General features: G+C 44.5%; 2 protein-coding genes across 7 annotated transcripts in view; both read left to right on the top strand.

The window, feature by feature from the left end:
* The window catches only part of KLK13 (kallikrein related peptidase 13), a 9,223-nt gene extending 6,578 nt beyond the window's left edge, over window positions 1-2,645 (top strand). For all 3 annotated transcript variants that reach the window (XM_069088839.1, XM_069088840.1, XM_069088841.1), the window contains one exon: window positions 1,736-2,645. In XM_069088839.1, coding sequence (XP_068944940.1) covers window positions 1,736-1,915 — 180 coding nt within the window. In that variant the 3' untranslated portion in view covers window positions 1,916-2,645. The remainder of the gene's footprint in view (window positions 1-1,735) is intronic.
* An 8,675-nt stretch (window positions 2,646-11,320) lies between these two features.
* Window positions 11,321-15,700, top strand: part of LOC138161842 (kallikrein-12-like) — a 27,114-nt gene continuing 22,734 nt past the window's right edge. The window contains exons 1-5 of one of the 4 annotated variants that reach the window (XM_069088838.1): window positions 11,321-11,456; window positions 11,881-11,936; window positions 12,430-12,601; window positions 13,110-13,369; window positions 15,134-15,261. In XM_069088838.1, the coding sequence (XP_068944939.1) occupies window positions 11,900-11,936; window positions 12,430-12,601; window positions 13,110-13,369; window positions 15,134-15,261 (597 nt within the window). In that variant the 5' untranslated portion in view covers window positions 11,321-11,456; window positions 11,881-11,899. Of the gene's footprint in view, window positions 11,544-11,880; window positions 11,937-12,429; window positions 12,602-13,109; window positions 13,370-15,133; window positions 15,262-15,700 lie in introns of all 4 variants that reach the window. The other 3 variants (XM_069088835.1, XM_069088837.1, XM_069088836.1) reach the window with 3 other exon arrangements.

The following is a 15,700-nucleotide window of genomic DNA, read 5'->3' as shown; positions in this document are numbered from 1 at the left end:
CTTTCTTTCTTTCTTTCTTTCTTTCTTTCTTTCTTTCTTTCTTTCCTCCATCCTTATCCCCAACCGCCTGGGGAAAACAAAAAGAAAAAAAAAAGCACTTGTAACAAATATGCAGAATCAAATACAAACAAATACCTACATTGCCTCCATCCCCAAAATATGTTTCATTCTATGACTTCAAAAGTGAATTTTCCAATCAATCAACCAGTCACCATTTATTAAGCATCTGCTATGTACCAGGCACTGTGTTAAGTGCTGGGGATACAAAAAGAGTCAAAAGACAGTACCTGCCCTCAAGAAGCTTACAATTATTCTAGGTATTTTTATGGAAGAGTAAAAATAGGAAGGTTCTGTGTTAGAGGAGATTATTGAAATTATGGATCCCTGGTGACTTTCAGATTATAAGATTTAAAGATACTTTAGGAAACATCTTGTTGAAGCTGTTTCATAGTGTGGAAAATTTTGTCCCAAATGTTTAAATGACTGGTCCAAGGTCATGAAGGAAATAAGAAAAAGCAAAAAGTCAAGCCCAGGTCTTCTGAGTCCAAAAAAGAGCCCTTCCCATTAAACCACACTCACATCTCTCTTATCTGACTTGATCACTTGGTTCAAGTTCCATGACCTTCCTGATCCTCATCCTCCAATTCTCAGGGCTGTCATTTGGAGCCTTTGGCATTATGAGTCGCCATCTTGGTTTGGCATCCTTCTTCCAAAATTGCTTCTGCAGTATCTCCTTGTGCCAAAGAATGCTTGCCATGGGTAGACCTACCCATCATCTTCTTTGGAAGAGCAAATGGCTGGGGGCAGGGGGAGGGGGCACAGCAGTAGCCATCCCACTGATGGTACTCCACCAGAAGGGGGCCACATCAGCCTAGATTTCTTTATCTATCACTCTAGAATGATTGGTACTGTGCTGAAGTTATGATGGGAACACAAAACACAATGTGTAGGTGTTGACTCTACATTGACACAGCAAGGATGGTTTCTTTATGGACACTAGGGAAACAAGGAAATGGAGAGAGGGCACATGGGCAAAGTATAGGAAAGAGGAAAGGCTTGTTGGACAACATGGTGATTGATTGCATGATAGGGGTTCTGTGACCACTTTGCCTCTTTCCACTATTCCCAAGACAAAGAAAGAGATGTACACACAGAGGTAGGGAGAGAAAGATTTACTTCTCTACTCTTTTCTATTTTTCTCTGCCTTTGGCTCTGTCAAGCTCTTTCTATAAGTCTCTCTCTCTTTTGTTTCTAATTATTATCTCTGCGCTTTCCCCTCTATTTTAAAAACTCTTCCAGAATTTCCTTGATTCAAGATTTCGTTGCTCCCTTGTTTCAGTCATGTCCAACTCTTTGATATTCCATTGAGGGTTTTCTTGGCAAAGATACTGGAGGGGTTTGCCATTTCCTACTCTAATTCATTTTACAGATGAGGAACTGAGGCAAACAGGATGAAGCAACTTGTTGAAAGTTACAGTTAATAAGTGTCTGAGGTTAGATTTAAACTCAGGAAGATAAGTCTTTGTGACTCCAGGCCCAGCACTCTATGCATCACCTAGCTGCCCCTGATTCAAGTTACCTCCCTTTAACTCCATATACCTTTCTTTTACACTGTTCTGTGTACATCTCTGCCTCTGTTTCCACCACCATCTCTTTCTCTAACTCTTTCTCTATTTCTTTCTCCCTGGGCTGGATGTGATTTTGTCACTGAGTTTGTGTCTTCCTCTCTCTCCAGGGTGACTCAGGGGGCCCACTGGTCTGTAATGGGACCCTGCAGGGTGTGATCTCCTGGGGGGACTTCCCATGTGGCCAACCCAACCGGCCAGGCGTCTACACTCGTGTCTCCCGTTATGTGAACTGGATCCAGGATACAATCCAGGCAGGGGATCCCTGGAGGAAGAAGGGGGTGGAATAAAGTCATGGCCCTGAGATAAGCTGAGCCACCCCATTCCTCCCACAAGCTCTTCCTGCCTTTTCCTAGCAGTTCTGCGATACTCAAGCATCCTGGGCCCCTCCAAGACAATGTTCTGGATTGTTCTGAATCTGTTTCAGGCACTTAAAAAATTCTGGTATTCTAGGCTCATTCTTGACTGTCCAAAAGCCAAGGACAATTTTCTGCATTTGTCCATGAGATTCTGAAGCCTCAAGATGGAATCTTTCCTGCCTATTTCTGACATTTTAGGTCCTTCAGATCTCATTTTCTCTGGTCCTGACTTTCCAAACCCCTAAGATTCTCCACTTATATCAACAAACATGCAAAAAGAGGCTTCAATGAGCCGCTCTAGCCCTATGCCAAGAGCTTGGGCAGAGACAGAATTTAGATGAGATGACCCCTGACCTCATGGAGCTCAAGGTTTAGTTGGGGGGGGGGGGGGGGGGGAGGGACAAGACACAAGCCCAGAGAAGTCAAATACATATGTCGCATGAGTCTGAATCCTGCCTAAAACACCAACTGGCTGTGTGACCTTAGGCATATCACTTAGAGTCTGTATGTCTCAGATGCCTAATCTGAAAAATGGGGATATTTTTACCTCAATATTGTTAGAGGTCTTGCCACTCAGGATTTTGATGCAGATTGAATGAGATAATATATATAAATATATGTAAAAGTGCTTTACAAACCATAAAACATTATATAGATGCTATTTTTCTCCTTTGTTATTGTTATGGAGGAAGAAAGCAATCCATGAAGAGAAAGATTGTTCTAGGTCAGGAGTGGCTGAGGAAGCTTCCTAGAGAGGTGGGAAAGAAACAAGCAGGGATTAGAAGGGCAGGCCAGGCACAGGCAACAGACTGATAAAAGGCCCTCAGAGGCCAACTGATGCAACCCCCTCATTTTACAGGTGAGGAAACTGAGGTCCAGGAATGTTATGAATGACTCATCCAAGGTCACATAGATTACTAGTAATTGATGGGGGTGAAACTTGAATCCAGATCATCAGGTTCTAAATTCAATGCGAGTTCCATTCTGAAGGATCTGCATGGGGAGAAGGGATATGATAGGAGGCTTCATACTCAAAGGTCTGGGGTGGTGGTGGTGGAGACATTGAGTTATTGAGGTTCTGGAATACCACGCAAAGAAGATGGACTTTACTTGGAGAACAAGAGTGGGTTTGGAGCATGGGTAATGTGCACCAGGAAGGGTGTATTTCTTCCCTATCCCATAGTCCTTCAGTGTTCTATGTCCGTAGGCAATGTTTTTGGCAGGGCTGTATTTCTCAAGCTTGTAAATCACAGGCTAGTTAGAGAGGTCCTCAAATTATCACCCACAAAATTCCAAGGCATGACCGACCAATAGCACATTAACAACACTGGGTACATAGAAGGATAAGAATGTGGAATGGCAGAGCTGGAAGAGTTGTCAGAACAGAGAACACAGAATGTTAGAACCCGATGTGATATTAGAATGTGTTAGATCTGGGAAGTTCTATAGGACAGAGGACATCAGAACTGAGAGATCCCTCAGAACAGGAGATGTCAGAGCTGGGAAGGTCCTTGGAACAGGGAATGTCAGAGCTGGGAGGGCCCTGAGAACAGGATGTCAGGGCTGGGAAGGGTCTTAAAATAGAACATACAGGGCAAGGACAACCTTAGAACACAGGGTGTAAGAGTTTTAAATTCCTTAGAGTTCATATAATCCAACCTTTAATTTTTCAAGGGAATAAACTCAGGCCCAAAGAGGAGAAGGGACTTGTCCCATATCTCACAGAAATGAGTAAAGCACATCCTTGATTGCAAGATTCTGAGCTCTTCCCCCCTTTCCCTGTTCTCCCTGTCTTCCCCATGATATTGGAAGTCTCTTGTCTAGAGCTTCTAGGCTTGCTTCAGTTTTCATTTACTTCCTTGACTCTAGCTGTGCATTTGTTGACTTAATAAAGGAGGCTTTTCTGACAAGGAGCAAAGTGGTAACCTTCCCAAAGGAGACATTCCCACCCATATCAGAGCAGAAACTTCTTCTGCAGCATCCTGACAAGTAGCCACCCAGTGTCTCCTTGAAGATTTCCAATGAGGGAAAACTCAGTAGCTACCCCTGAGTCAGTCCATTCGACCTCAAGCTAGTTATCCCTGGGACAATTTCCCTCATATTCAGCCAAAATTTTACTCTATTGGCTCCACTCATGCTCGTGGTTCTCCTCTCAAACAGGACAAATATAACCCCTCTTCAAAATGTCATTATTCAGTTGTTTTTCAGTCATCTCTGACTTTCATGATCCTATTTTGGATTTTCTTGGCAGAGATACTGGAGTGGTTTGCCCTTTCCTTCTCTAGCTCATTTTACAGATGAGGAATGAGGCAAACTGAGTGAAGTGACTTACCCCGGGATCACACAGTCAGAAAGTATCTGAGACCAGATTTTAATTTAGATCTTCCTGACTCCAGGCCCAGAGTTCTATCCACTGCAACATCTAGTCACCCATATGAAAAAGGATAAATTGGAAGGAATCTCAAAGGGAAAGCATTAAGATTGAGGTAGACTAGGAAAGTCTCTTGGAGAAAGTCAGATTTTAGCTGAGATTTGAAGGAAGTCAGGAATTGGAGATGAGGAGGGAAAGGGATCTAGGTATGGGAGCCAACCAGGAAAAATTCCCCAAGTTTGGAGTATCTTGTTCAATAAACAAGAAGTCAAGTGTTGCTGTATTGAAAAGAAAATGGAGGTATATAAGATACCAGAGGATTGGGAAGGTTATAAAAGGCTTTGCAAATCAAAAAGAGGATTTTCTATTAATCCTGGAGGGAACAGGGAGCCAGGAAAGTTTATCTAATGCGAATGGGGTGACATGGTCAGATCTGTGTTCTCAGAAGCTTACTTCAGCTGCTGAGTGGAGAACTAACTGGAGGGGGAGAGATGGGAAACCGGTAGAACAGCCAGAAGGCTATTGCAATAGTTCATTCAATGACACCAGCAGACACAATGTGATGAAGGCCTCTACCAAGATGGTGGCGGTGTCAGAGGGAAAAGGAGAAAATTTGGCAACTGTTTGGATGAGGGATGTGTGAGAGAGAATGAGGAATTGACGATGGTACCAAGATTGAAACTCCATTGGTTTGTGGAGGAGAGAAATCCAGGAAGAAGCCGGTTAGAGATATGGTGGTTCAGTTCTGGAACCCAAACTTCATTCTAATATACCTTTTCCTTGCGCAAGATTGGGCCATTTCATAGAGACTTCTTTATTCTGTTGGAGGGAAAATAGACATTTATACCATTGTCTCTCTAGGATCAAAGAGACAAGGCATAGTGGCTAAGCCTTCTTACATGTAATTGTGGCAAGCAAAGAATCTAGCAATGAGAGTTAGCAGCGGTGAGTTAACAGCAACAATGTTGCAAGTTTGCCTGAAGATAAAAGTGAATTCATAGCAGGGTTTCATGACTGGGCCATGGTTCCTGAAGTTGCTTGTGCAAGCTCAGGGACCCCCAGTTCTGTGATTTATCTGCAGCTGAGATCATCCAGAGGGTGAGCACAAAGCACCATTAGTATGCCAAATTCAGGGCACAGTTGATTTGCTGGTTCTTAGCCCTGGTAAACAAGGTGTCTCCTAATAATAAAAAAAGAGAGGAGCAAATGAGAAGTGGTCTTGGGGTAAGGCCCTGACAAAGCCATTCCCTACATGTGGGTAGCATAGTAACTTGAACATGACTGAAGCCATGTGCTGAATCAAACGTTAGAAAAGACCGCTGAAAAAGAAAGGACATTGAAGCCCTGCAGCCCCAGAGTTATAAGCTTTCTTGGACAAGTATACTCCCTACCCATGTGCCTTGTTATGTTTGCAATAGTATTTTCAATTAATTCTCATTCTACCTCCATGGATTCTGAGTGTATTTATGGCAGAGTGCAAACCTTATTTTGATAGAAATGTTTTGTAACTAATGCTTTTGATTTAAGTAAATGCCTTTGGCAAAAAAAAAATCAGCGGAGTCTACTGGCTACATGTTAAGAGAAGTTCACCAATGGGGGCTTTTATGCTCATGCTTTGTTACTTTCCCTACTTCCATTTCCTTATATTCTTGTATTTACACACCCCAATAATTTTCTCATTGACAGCAGCAGTAAGAAGCCAGACAGCTTTGTGTGGATTTCAGCTGGGAGGAGACAGATGGGGAAGGAGAAGGAGGGGAGGAGCTAGGAGGAAAGTCCTTATCTGAAAATAGTAGCATCCCGGACAATTGCCACTTCCAAGATGCTTCCCATACAGAAACTTTTTGAAGAAGGTAGTGGGAGTGATCTATCAGAGAGGCAATGTGGCTTGTCCAACATCACACAGTTCCCGCAACTGATGGAATGTAAGCAAAAAAAAAAAAAAAAGACTTCATATTTTGTCTATCCCCAGCTCTTTGCACAATTGCCTTATAATATTTTTTAAATGATACCTGTAATTTTCATCAGAGTAAAGAGGTCCCATGAGGAACTCCTTCTGCCAATCTAGATTAGCAGCTTCTTTGCAATTCATGGCTTCAGAGAACTCCCTTCTGACAATGAAAGGTTGAATGTCTGGCCCAGGGTCACACCACCAGTATGGATCAGAGATCAGCTGAGAGCCCAAGTCCTCCTCACTCTAAGGCTGGACTTGTTTCCACTCTACCATAATGTTTCTCAGACAAATAAATGCCCACTCATCAATCTTTTGCCTCCAAGTACTCTTTCCAAATGTTTCTGGTGCTAGATACAAGAGAGGGACAGATGTGTGTTAGGGATCACAAAAGAGAACCAAAGGCAATTTTATCTCCATTTCAACAAAACCTTGGGCAAAATGTCCCATGATCTCCTTAGTGTTAGGATGAAAAAATATAATGATTACTATTGATAATAATAGTTAACACTTAAAAGCACACAGTAGGTATTTAATCAATGTTTATTGACTGACTTTTGTAAAGTTTGCAAGCACATCATTTCACCTGATCTTCCCAACAGTCCTGTGACAGAGGTGCCATTATTATCCCCCTTTTTCAGGTGAAGAAACTGAGACTGAGAGTGGTTAGGTGTCTTCCCCAAAGTCAAAGAATGAGGAATGTGTACCACTGAATTTGAGCCCAGTTATTCCTGGCTCCAAGTGCAGATCTCCATCCACTGTGTGAATGGAGAACTGCCCTGAAGAGATGCTTGTTGCATAATGGCAGTGTGATACAGTCTAAAAAGCCAATGGGGCTTTAGGCCGTAGACTTTGAGTATGGACTGTCACATGTGCAAGTCACAGTTAATGTGCTGAGTTTTTTCTTCTTAGAAGGGATTTTTTTTTTTTTTGGAAGGGAGGCTTTTCCATTGACAAAGGAAGGAAGGAAGGGTCTTAAGGTCATCCAACATAAGGAAAAATTCAAGGAACTTGGGAGGCTTAGCCGGGAGAAGAAAGGACTTGGAGAATGTTCAAGTGTTTGAAGGAGGAATCACGTAAAAAGTAGAATAGATCTTCTTCTTGTTAAAATCAAAGTGGTAAAGAGACCAAGCTCTGTTCATTGCCAAGGAGAATGTCCTAAGAATTGAAGCCAGCCTCAAGTGACCTGGGCTGCCTGGGGAAGGAATGGGTTCCCCATTCCTGGAGGCCACTGGGTGGAGTTGCCAAACCTTTGTCAGAAGGGACTCCTACTTAGATACAGGTTAGACTAGCTGGCCTCCTGGGCCCCTTCCCACTCTGAATGAAATCCAGGATTCTATGATTCAGGGAAAGCTCCAAGGTTTGCCTTCTTCACCAAGGACAACTCCCTGAAGCATTTCCTCATGCCTTTGCCAACATGCGGCTGGGAGGGGTAATGTGAAGTCAGAGGAGTTTCAGAAGGCAGAGGGATCAGACAGTCAGTCATAGGATCAGAGATCTGGAGACAGAAGGAACCTGGGAGACTGTTGGGTTCAACCCATTTTTGATGGACGGGGAAACTAGGACAGAGAGGTTAGGTGTTTTGCCCAAGGTCATTTAGTTAGTAAGTATCAGGGGGTGGGATTTGAACCCAAGTTTAGTGGCTTCTCCTCTATAGCACAGCTGCCTAGAAAGCTGGGAAGATCTTTGGTATGGATCTTTGGCTCTTTCCTCTCCCTGCCAACATCTGTCCAGCAATCCCCTCCCTCTTGCCACAAGATTTCCTGCTCAGATGTAATTTAAATTAATTCAAGAAGCATTTATTATGAACCCACAACAGTAATTGTTGACATTTACAAAGCACTTTGAGGTTTGAACTATATGGACATTCTCTCCTTGGAGCCCCCAGACATTTTCTTAGGTAGATGGGTCAGATGTCCCTGTACCCCATTTAAAAAGCAAAACAAAACAATTAAATTTGTAGTGATATCTTTGTTCATCACCTATGTCTCTCAATGTGAAATTCTCTCTTTCTCTTCTCAGAGAGCCATTTCATATAATGAAGAATTAAAAAAGAGGAGAAAAAGCATTTAAGCAAAAAAATAATATATTGAAAAAGACTGAGTAACCATCACCACTTTACAGATGAGGATACTTAGGCAAGAGAGTTGCTTGAGGCCACACACAATTAGTGGAATATGAGTCAGCATTCAAATGTAGCCTTCTGACTTCAGGTCCTCTACTCTTTCCCCTAGACTAGGCAACCCCTGAAGCCTCTCATCTGTGATGTGCTCACTGTGGCAATAAAACTGAAAACAGACACATTCCTCCCTTCCTTTGCTTTCTGCAGGAATTATATTCTAATGGAGGAATATGGAATATAGACAAATACTTACGATACAAGGTAAAAGGTGCAAAAGCAGAGACCAAGCCAAAGTTTTCGAGAAAATTTTGAAGGAAAGGAGATTGCTTTCTTTTGGGAAATCAGATGAAATCCGGGCAGGCTTCCTGAAGGAGATATTGCTTGAGCTGACTCTTGAATTTCTAAGTTCCTTCAAAATACAGCTTAGGCAGCACATTCGGGGCTTTTCTGATTCTCCCAGCTCTCTTTTCCTGTTGAAACTACCTTGAATTAGACTTTGTTTGTTTACTTAAGTGCATGGAACATTCCTCCAAGAGAAAGTAAGTTACTTGAGGGCAGGGACTCATTCATGTTGTTCTCTGTATGTCCCTAGCACCTAACACAGGGCCCTGACACACTACTCTGATTTTATTACATGCTTGTTGAATTGAAATGAAGGGGAGGCTGAGAGAAAAATCACCAGGCAAAGTTGGGCCAGATCTGAGCAAAGTGACTGTTGTGAATAGAGACACAGTATTGGCAATAGAGAGAGGATAAAGCCGGGTACTGATGGCTGGCACTAGTAGAAGTGGGCTCAGTAAGCAGGATCGGGCTAGTGAGGAAGGTTGGGGATAGGTTGGGGTAGGGCCTGGAATGCTGGGATCTGGGATTTGTCTTTTATCCATAGGAAGTGGGAAACCACAGGAGGTTTTTTTTTTTAAAGCACAGGGCTTCCATCCTCAGACCTAGGCATCAGGAAGGTCACTCGGATAGTGGCAGAAAGATTGCTTAGCAGGGGAGAGACTGATCAGAAGACTATTGCCCTAGTTCTGGTAAGAGGTGATATTGACCAGTGGTTGTGCCAGTAGAAACAGAGAGGAGAAAGATGGTGCTTTGCCACTGATGACATGTGGGAGGTGGGAGCAAGTCAGAGAGGACACATGTGTTCCCCTAGTCCCATGCTTTCTAACTTCCAAAGGACATTCTCATCTAGTATGTCATCTGACCCCCACAGTAACCTCAGGAGGTAAGCATAACATAGGCTGTTTTGCAAATTGAAGCCCAGGGAGGGCAGATTACTCACCCAAGGTCATACTTCAAGTAAGAAACTGAACTAAGATTCATTTCTAGGTCCCTTAGTAACTTACTCAGGCCTTCACTAAGTAGCACACACAAAGATCTTTCCTGACTTACCAGTGAGAAGGGGAGGGAGAATTGAGGAAGGACCCTTCTCTCTCTCTGATCAGAACACTCCTTTTCCATCCCCCCCAGCCCCCCTTCCCACCAGCACACATCCCTGTTTTCATCTCTGTCACACTCGGCCTCTCTGTTCAGTCTTCTATCCAATACTCTCCTAATTCTCCTAACTTGGACTCCTGCTTCCATGTGAAAGGAAATTTAACAACAATAATAATTATTATTATTTAATAACAATAAATTAAGCAGTTATAACATTTAATAGTAGCTAACATTTAATAATAATAAATTAAACAATAACATGTAATGATAGTTAGCATCTATATAGTGCCTACTACGTGTGCTTTACAATCTCACTCCATCCCCTTAACAACCCTATTATTTATACCCATTTTACAGATGGGTAAACTGAGGCAAACAGAATTTAAGCGATTTGCTCAGGTTCACACAGCTAGTAAGTAGCTGAGGCTGGATTTTTGGACTCGGGTCTTCCCAGTTCCAGACCCGATGCTCTACACATTGCTCCACCTAGCTGGTGAAAGAAAACAAAAACAGACTAAGAATTAGACCATCTGAGTTTGATTCTCTGCTCTGCCACTGACTTGGACTGTCACCCTGAAGGACCTTGGGCAAGTCACTTTCCCTCAGTGTGTCTCAGTTTCTCTATATGTGAAACAGGGAGGTTGAATTGAACCATCTTAGAGGTTTTCTGGCTCTGATATTCTTCTGTGGGTTTTAAATTCAGAGATGGATGGAGAAAATCAAAGCTAGAGAAATGCAGAGACTGAGGGATGCATGAAGAGATATTGGCCGTTCAGGAAAAGCAGCTGCTTGTGCCCTTTTGGTCTCCATCTCTGTTCTCTTGCTCTGGTTCAGTCTCAGGGCACCTCCCTGGCTTCTCTGGGCTCTGTCTGGGGCTCTCAGTCACCTTCCAGGCTTTTGCATTGTGTCTGTGTGTTTCCTGTCTCCGTATTTTTCTTCTCTCCTCTTTTCTTCCATCTCTCTTTCTCCTTCCTCCTCTTATTCTCTCTCCTTCCTCTGCTTTCTGTCTCTCAACAAGTGTGGGTTCCTCACTTTGACTCTGTATCTTCTTCATTGGTTTCTCTTCCTCCTAAGCTCTCAGAGACTGGGCTCTATGCCCGGCCACAGTCAGAAGGATTAAAACCGGGATCCAGTTTGTCCTTTCATCATTCAGGGGCCCAGGAGAATCCAAAGGGAACAAAAGTGGGTGTTGTGTGTGTGAGTGTGTGTTTGTGTGTGTGTGTGAGAGAGAGAGAGAAGCACCCAGGGTGTGTGCATGCGTGCACATGCGCCCATCTGTGTGACACAGGTAGTCCAGTAGAGGGAGGCCCTAGGTGGGGAAAGGGGAAAGCTGAAGTGTGGAATGCTGAACCGCACTTGGGCCCCTCCCCCTCCCCTCTTCAGTCCTGAATTGCAATTAAGTGTCATTATTCAGGTGGAGCGTGGTGGGATTGGGGGGACCCCGCCCCCATGCCACCACCGCCCTCACCAACTCCCACTGCCACCCAACCCGGAAATCCACTGACCTAGGAGAGTTAAAAGCCTAGGCTAAGTGGGCTGGGAGAGAGCAGAGAATGAAGAGATTCAGGGACAGAGGTTGAGTGTCGAGATTGTAGGTGGAGGTTTGAGCAGGGCTTGTGGGCAGGAGACCAGAGGGACAGTTGCATAGAATTATACAGAGAGAAAGGCAGAGATATAGGTAACCAAAGTAACAGTTAGAGGGAAAATGAGTGGACAGAGACTTAGGTAGAGAGACAGGGGAAGAGGGGGGCAAGTGGGAAAACAAGAAAAACAGACAGAGGGACAGATTAAGAATGAAGCCTGTACGGTAGGAGAGGCAGATAAAGGAATAAATAAACAAGAGGGGAACAAGAAAGCTAGACTGAGGGATAGGTGGAAATAAGGACAGTGAACCACCCCCACAGGGAGGGATGGGAAGTTCTGACACTGGGCTGAACAGGAAGTTGGAGGTCCTGGGTGTAGAGGACTATGGATAGAAGCATTTCCCTGAATTTTCTAATTTTCCTTCTCCTCAGACATTGGCGCTCGATTCCAATGAAGCCCAGCATCCTTCTGCTCCTGGGTCTTCTAGGTAAGACTTTCCATTCCCTTCCCGCAGAGTGGGAACTCTGAGTGGTAAAGAGCGTATCTCCTGTCCTCAAACTTCAAACATTATCCTATCCAGCTGGAAGAGCTGTTTCCCTGATTCCATTAATGTCTGCATGCCCAGCTCCTTCTCTAGGTGCTGGACCTGCTTGGGGTCTATCATTGTCTTTATGTCTGCTGCTTTCCCTTTCTGAAACTCTCTTCCTGTATCTTAGTCTGTGTTCCTGACTGCCTGGGGTTCTCTCTCTGCCCATTCCTTCTCCCTTTCTGGTATACTTCATTTCTAATCAGCCATATTCATTTCTTTGTATCTTCCTTCCCCTATCACTGCCTCTCTATTTGTCTGCAACATAATCTCTCCATCTCTCCCTCTGCCTCTGGTGGTCTGCTTTGTCTTTATCTTTGTCTGCCTCTTTGATTCTGTCTTTGTCTCTATTCCTCTCTCTGTTTCCATCTTTTTTTTTTTCTTTCTCCAAAAGGATTGAGCCAGACCATTGACATCGCTGATGGGGTTGCCATATTCAATGGTACCACCTGCATCCCTAACTCCCAGCCCTGGCAAGTGGGATTGTTTGAAGGCAACCAACTTCTGTGTGGGGGTGTCCTAATTTCCCCCCACTGGGTCCTCACCACAGCCCACTGCAACCACAAGTAAGCACTACCCTCTACCTTCCCCACAGTTTGAGGTCCAAGACTCCCCGCTTCCCTCCCCCCTGTTCTGACATTCTATGCCGTAAGGTCCCTCCCAGCCCTGATAGCCTATGGTCTAAGGTTCCTTCCAGTTCCCAAATTCCCTGTTCCAAGGTCCCTCCCATCTGTGACACTCTTTTCTTAGGACTGACAGTCTGTCTGTCCTCTCTGTCCCCTTTCCCTTTCCTGCTTGGGTAGGACATGGAAAGAGCCCTGGCTAAGTCAATAATCCCGAAGGACCCAGACTGTGCTAAGGGGAGAGGAGGAGGAGGATTAGAATAGTCAGGAGGGGTGTCTTAGGTGACAGGATCAAAGAGGTATTGTGATGAGAGTCAGAAGACCTGAATCTTGGTCTTAACTCCCCATGTGACCTTGGGCAAGTCTCTTCTCCTTTTGATGTCTCAGCTTACCTATCCGTGAAATGAGTCTATACTGTCTTTGAGAGTTCACATTTCTATCATGCCTGTAGGAAATACTGGGTGCGCCTTGGGGATCACAGCCTTCAGAATGTGGATTGGACAGAGCAGATCCGGCGGACTGGGCGCTCTGTGACCCACCCTGGCTTCCGTGCCCAACTAGGCAGCTTCAACCATGACCTGCGTCTACTGTACCTACCTTTGCCTGCCCGTGTCACACGCGCTGTCCAACCCTTGGCTCTGCCTACTGCATGTGTCACACCTGGGACACTATGTCAAGTGTCTGGCTGGGGCATAACCAATTCACACAAACGTGAGAAGAGGGTGGGGGAGGTGGGCAGGAAGAGTTGGGGAATCTGGATTTGGAGCTCCAGGCATGGGGGCAGAGGAAGATTAGGAAGTCTGGCCTTGGGGCATCTGTGTTCTGCAGAGTCAGAAGTCGGAAGTCTGAGGATAAGAACATCTCTGGGGTCAGAGTCTCTGGGTTGATGAGTGCTAAGGGCTGAGAGCTCAGGGGTCAGTTGTTACAGGTTCTATCATCAGGACAGTTAGGTGACTCAGTGAATAGAACACTGGCCCTGGAATCTGGCCTCAGACACTTAACACTTACTGGTTGTGTGACCTTGGGCAAGTCATTTAACCCCAATTGCCTTGCCTTCCCCCCTCCAAAAAGGCAACCCCCCCCCAAAAAAAAAAAACAGTTTCCATCATCACAGTGTCTGGACTCAGAGGGTTGGAGGCTTCTAGGGAATGGGGAGGTCAGAAGTGCAGTCTGGAGAAGTTTGATGTCATGGGTCAAATAATCATGGAGTGTTGATTTCCTTAAATGTGAAAAAAAGGGGTTTGGAGAAGATGGCCTGTGAGGAGTCCAGGTCTAAGTCTATGGTCTTATGATTTAGGATCTGGATTTTGGTGGCAGTCAGCCAAGAGGATCTATTAAGCTCTTCCTAGGGCATCAAGGATTATGTTAAAAACTGAGGGTACAAAGGAAGACAAAAATAAGCCTGGTCTTCAGGGAGCTCACAGACTAATAGAGGAGAAAACAGGCAAATATATAGGTGGATGGATGGAAATCTGACAGGGGAAGGCCCTGGCAGCTGGAAAGATTAGTAAAGACCCCTGGCAGATGTGGGGGGTGGACTGAGTCTTGAAGGAAGTCAGGGAAATTAAGAGGTTATTATTAATTATATTATAAATCATTATTACATTATAAATTAATGAGAGGGGCAGAACATTCCAGGCTTGGGGGACAGCCAGGAGACCAGTGTCACTGGAAGGTAGAGGGCATAGAGGGAGTGGAGTGTCAGAAGAATGGAAAAGCAGGTGGGGTCAGGTTACAAAGGGCTTTTAACACCAGACAGAAGACTTTATATTGGTCCTGGAGGAAACTGGAAGCTACTAGTATTTAACTGGGGGCAGAGGTGGGGGGTGGGGGGAATTAGGTTAGGGTGAGAGGCTTTAGAGAAACTTCCATGACAGCTGAGCAGAAGATGGAAGGGAGTGAGGAGAGACAAGAGGCAGAAGGACCAAATGGGAAGCCTCGTGCAATAACCCAGCTGAGAGATGATGAGGAGCTTTGTGAGTGGAGAGCAGAGGATGCATTGATGTTGAGAAGGTGAAAATGACAAAAGCTGGTCTTCCTGACTCCAGGCCCAATGCTCTATCCACTGTGCAAACAGCTAGCCCTACATATGTTATATATTCATAAGTTAATTATCAATTTATATATGTCTATCTATATATCTCTATCTCTCCAATCTCATTGGTAACTTTGAAAATGGCAATTTGAATTGAATAATGAAGTGTAAATAGTATTGATAGTCAGGGGTTGAAGGATGTTAAGACCAGGGGTTGAGGCTCCAGAAATCTGATCTTGAGGTCTTTTGGAATGCAAGGGCAGAAATTAAGGGGTTGGAGAGCTTGGGACTAGAAGATCATCTTGGGCTCATGGTCTGGGGACTTAAGGTCTGAGCTAAAGGCTAAAGGTGAAAGGCCAGGGATGCAAGTGTGGAGGATAGGGAGAAAGGAGTCAGTATCACCTGGAACATGTGAGCCCACCCCTTTCTTCCTTACCCAGACCCAGACAAACTCCAGTGCCTATCCTTGAGGATTACTCAAGATAACAAGTGCCAGACTGTGTTCCCTGGGATGATAACAGAAAACATGGTGTGTGCTGGAGGTGATACTGGAAGGGATGCTTGTCAAGTGAGTAACTGGATCAAGAGAGACTGAGAGGTGGAGAGACTGAGATAGAGACTGAGATGATAGTGGGGTTCGGGGAGAGGGAATAATGACAGCAATCAAAATGGAAAAAGAGACAGAGGTAAAGAGAGCCAAAGATATTTGGTTTAAATCCTGCCTTTGCTACTAATTATCCATAGAATTTTGGACAAGTCATTTCTCTTTTTTGTCCTTGATTTCCTGCCCTGTAAAATGAGACTCTTGGATTAGACTGACACTGATTCTTCCCATCTCAAAATCTATAAGCTTATGAAAACATAAGAAACAGAAAAAAAGAGAGTAACAGAAGCATAGTATCAAGGACAGAAAAATGGAAAGAGATGTAGAGAGAGAGAGGGAGAGAGAGAGAGACAGAGAGAGACAGAGAGAGAGACAGAGAGAGAGAGAGAGAGAGAGAGAGAGA

The sequence above is a fragment of the Petaurus breviceps genome, unplaced genomic scaffold (genome assembly GCF_028583685.1).
Source record: "Petaurus breviceps papuanus isolate PSGF00001 unplaced genomic scaffold, PetGlider_PUasm1.0 185, whole genome shotgun sequence".
Taxonomy (NCBI): domain Eukaryota; kingdom Metazoa; phylum Chordata; class Mammalia; order Diprotodontia; family Petauridae; genus Petaurus; species Petaurus breviceps.
This window is presented reverse-complemented; position numbering and strand designations above follow the sequence as displayed.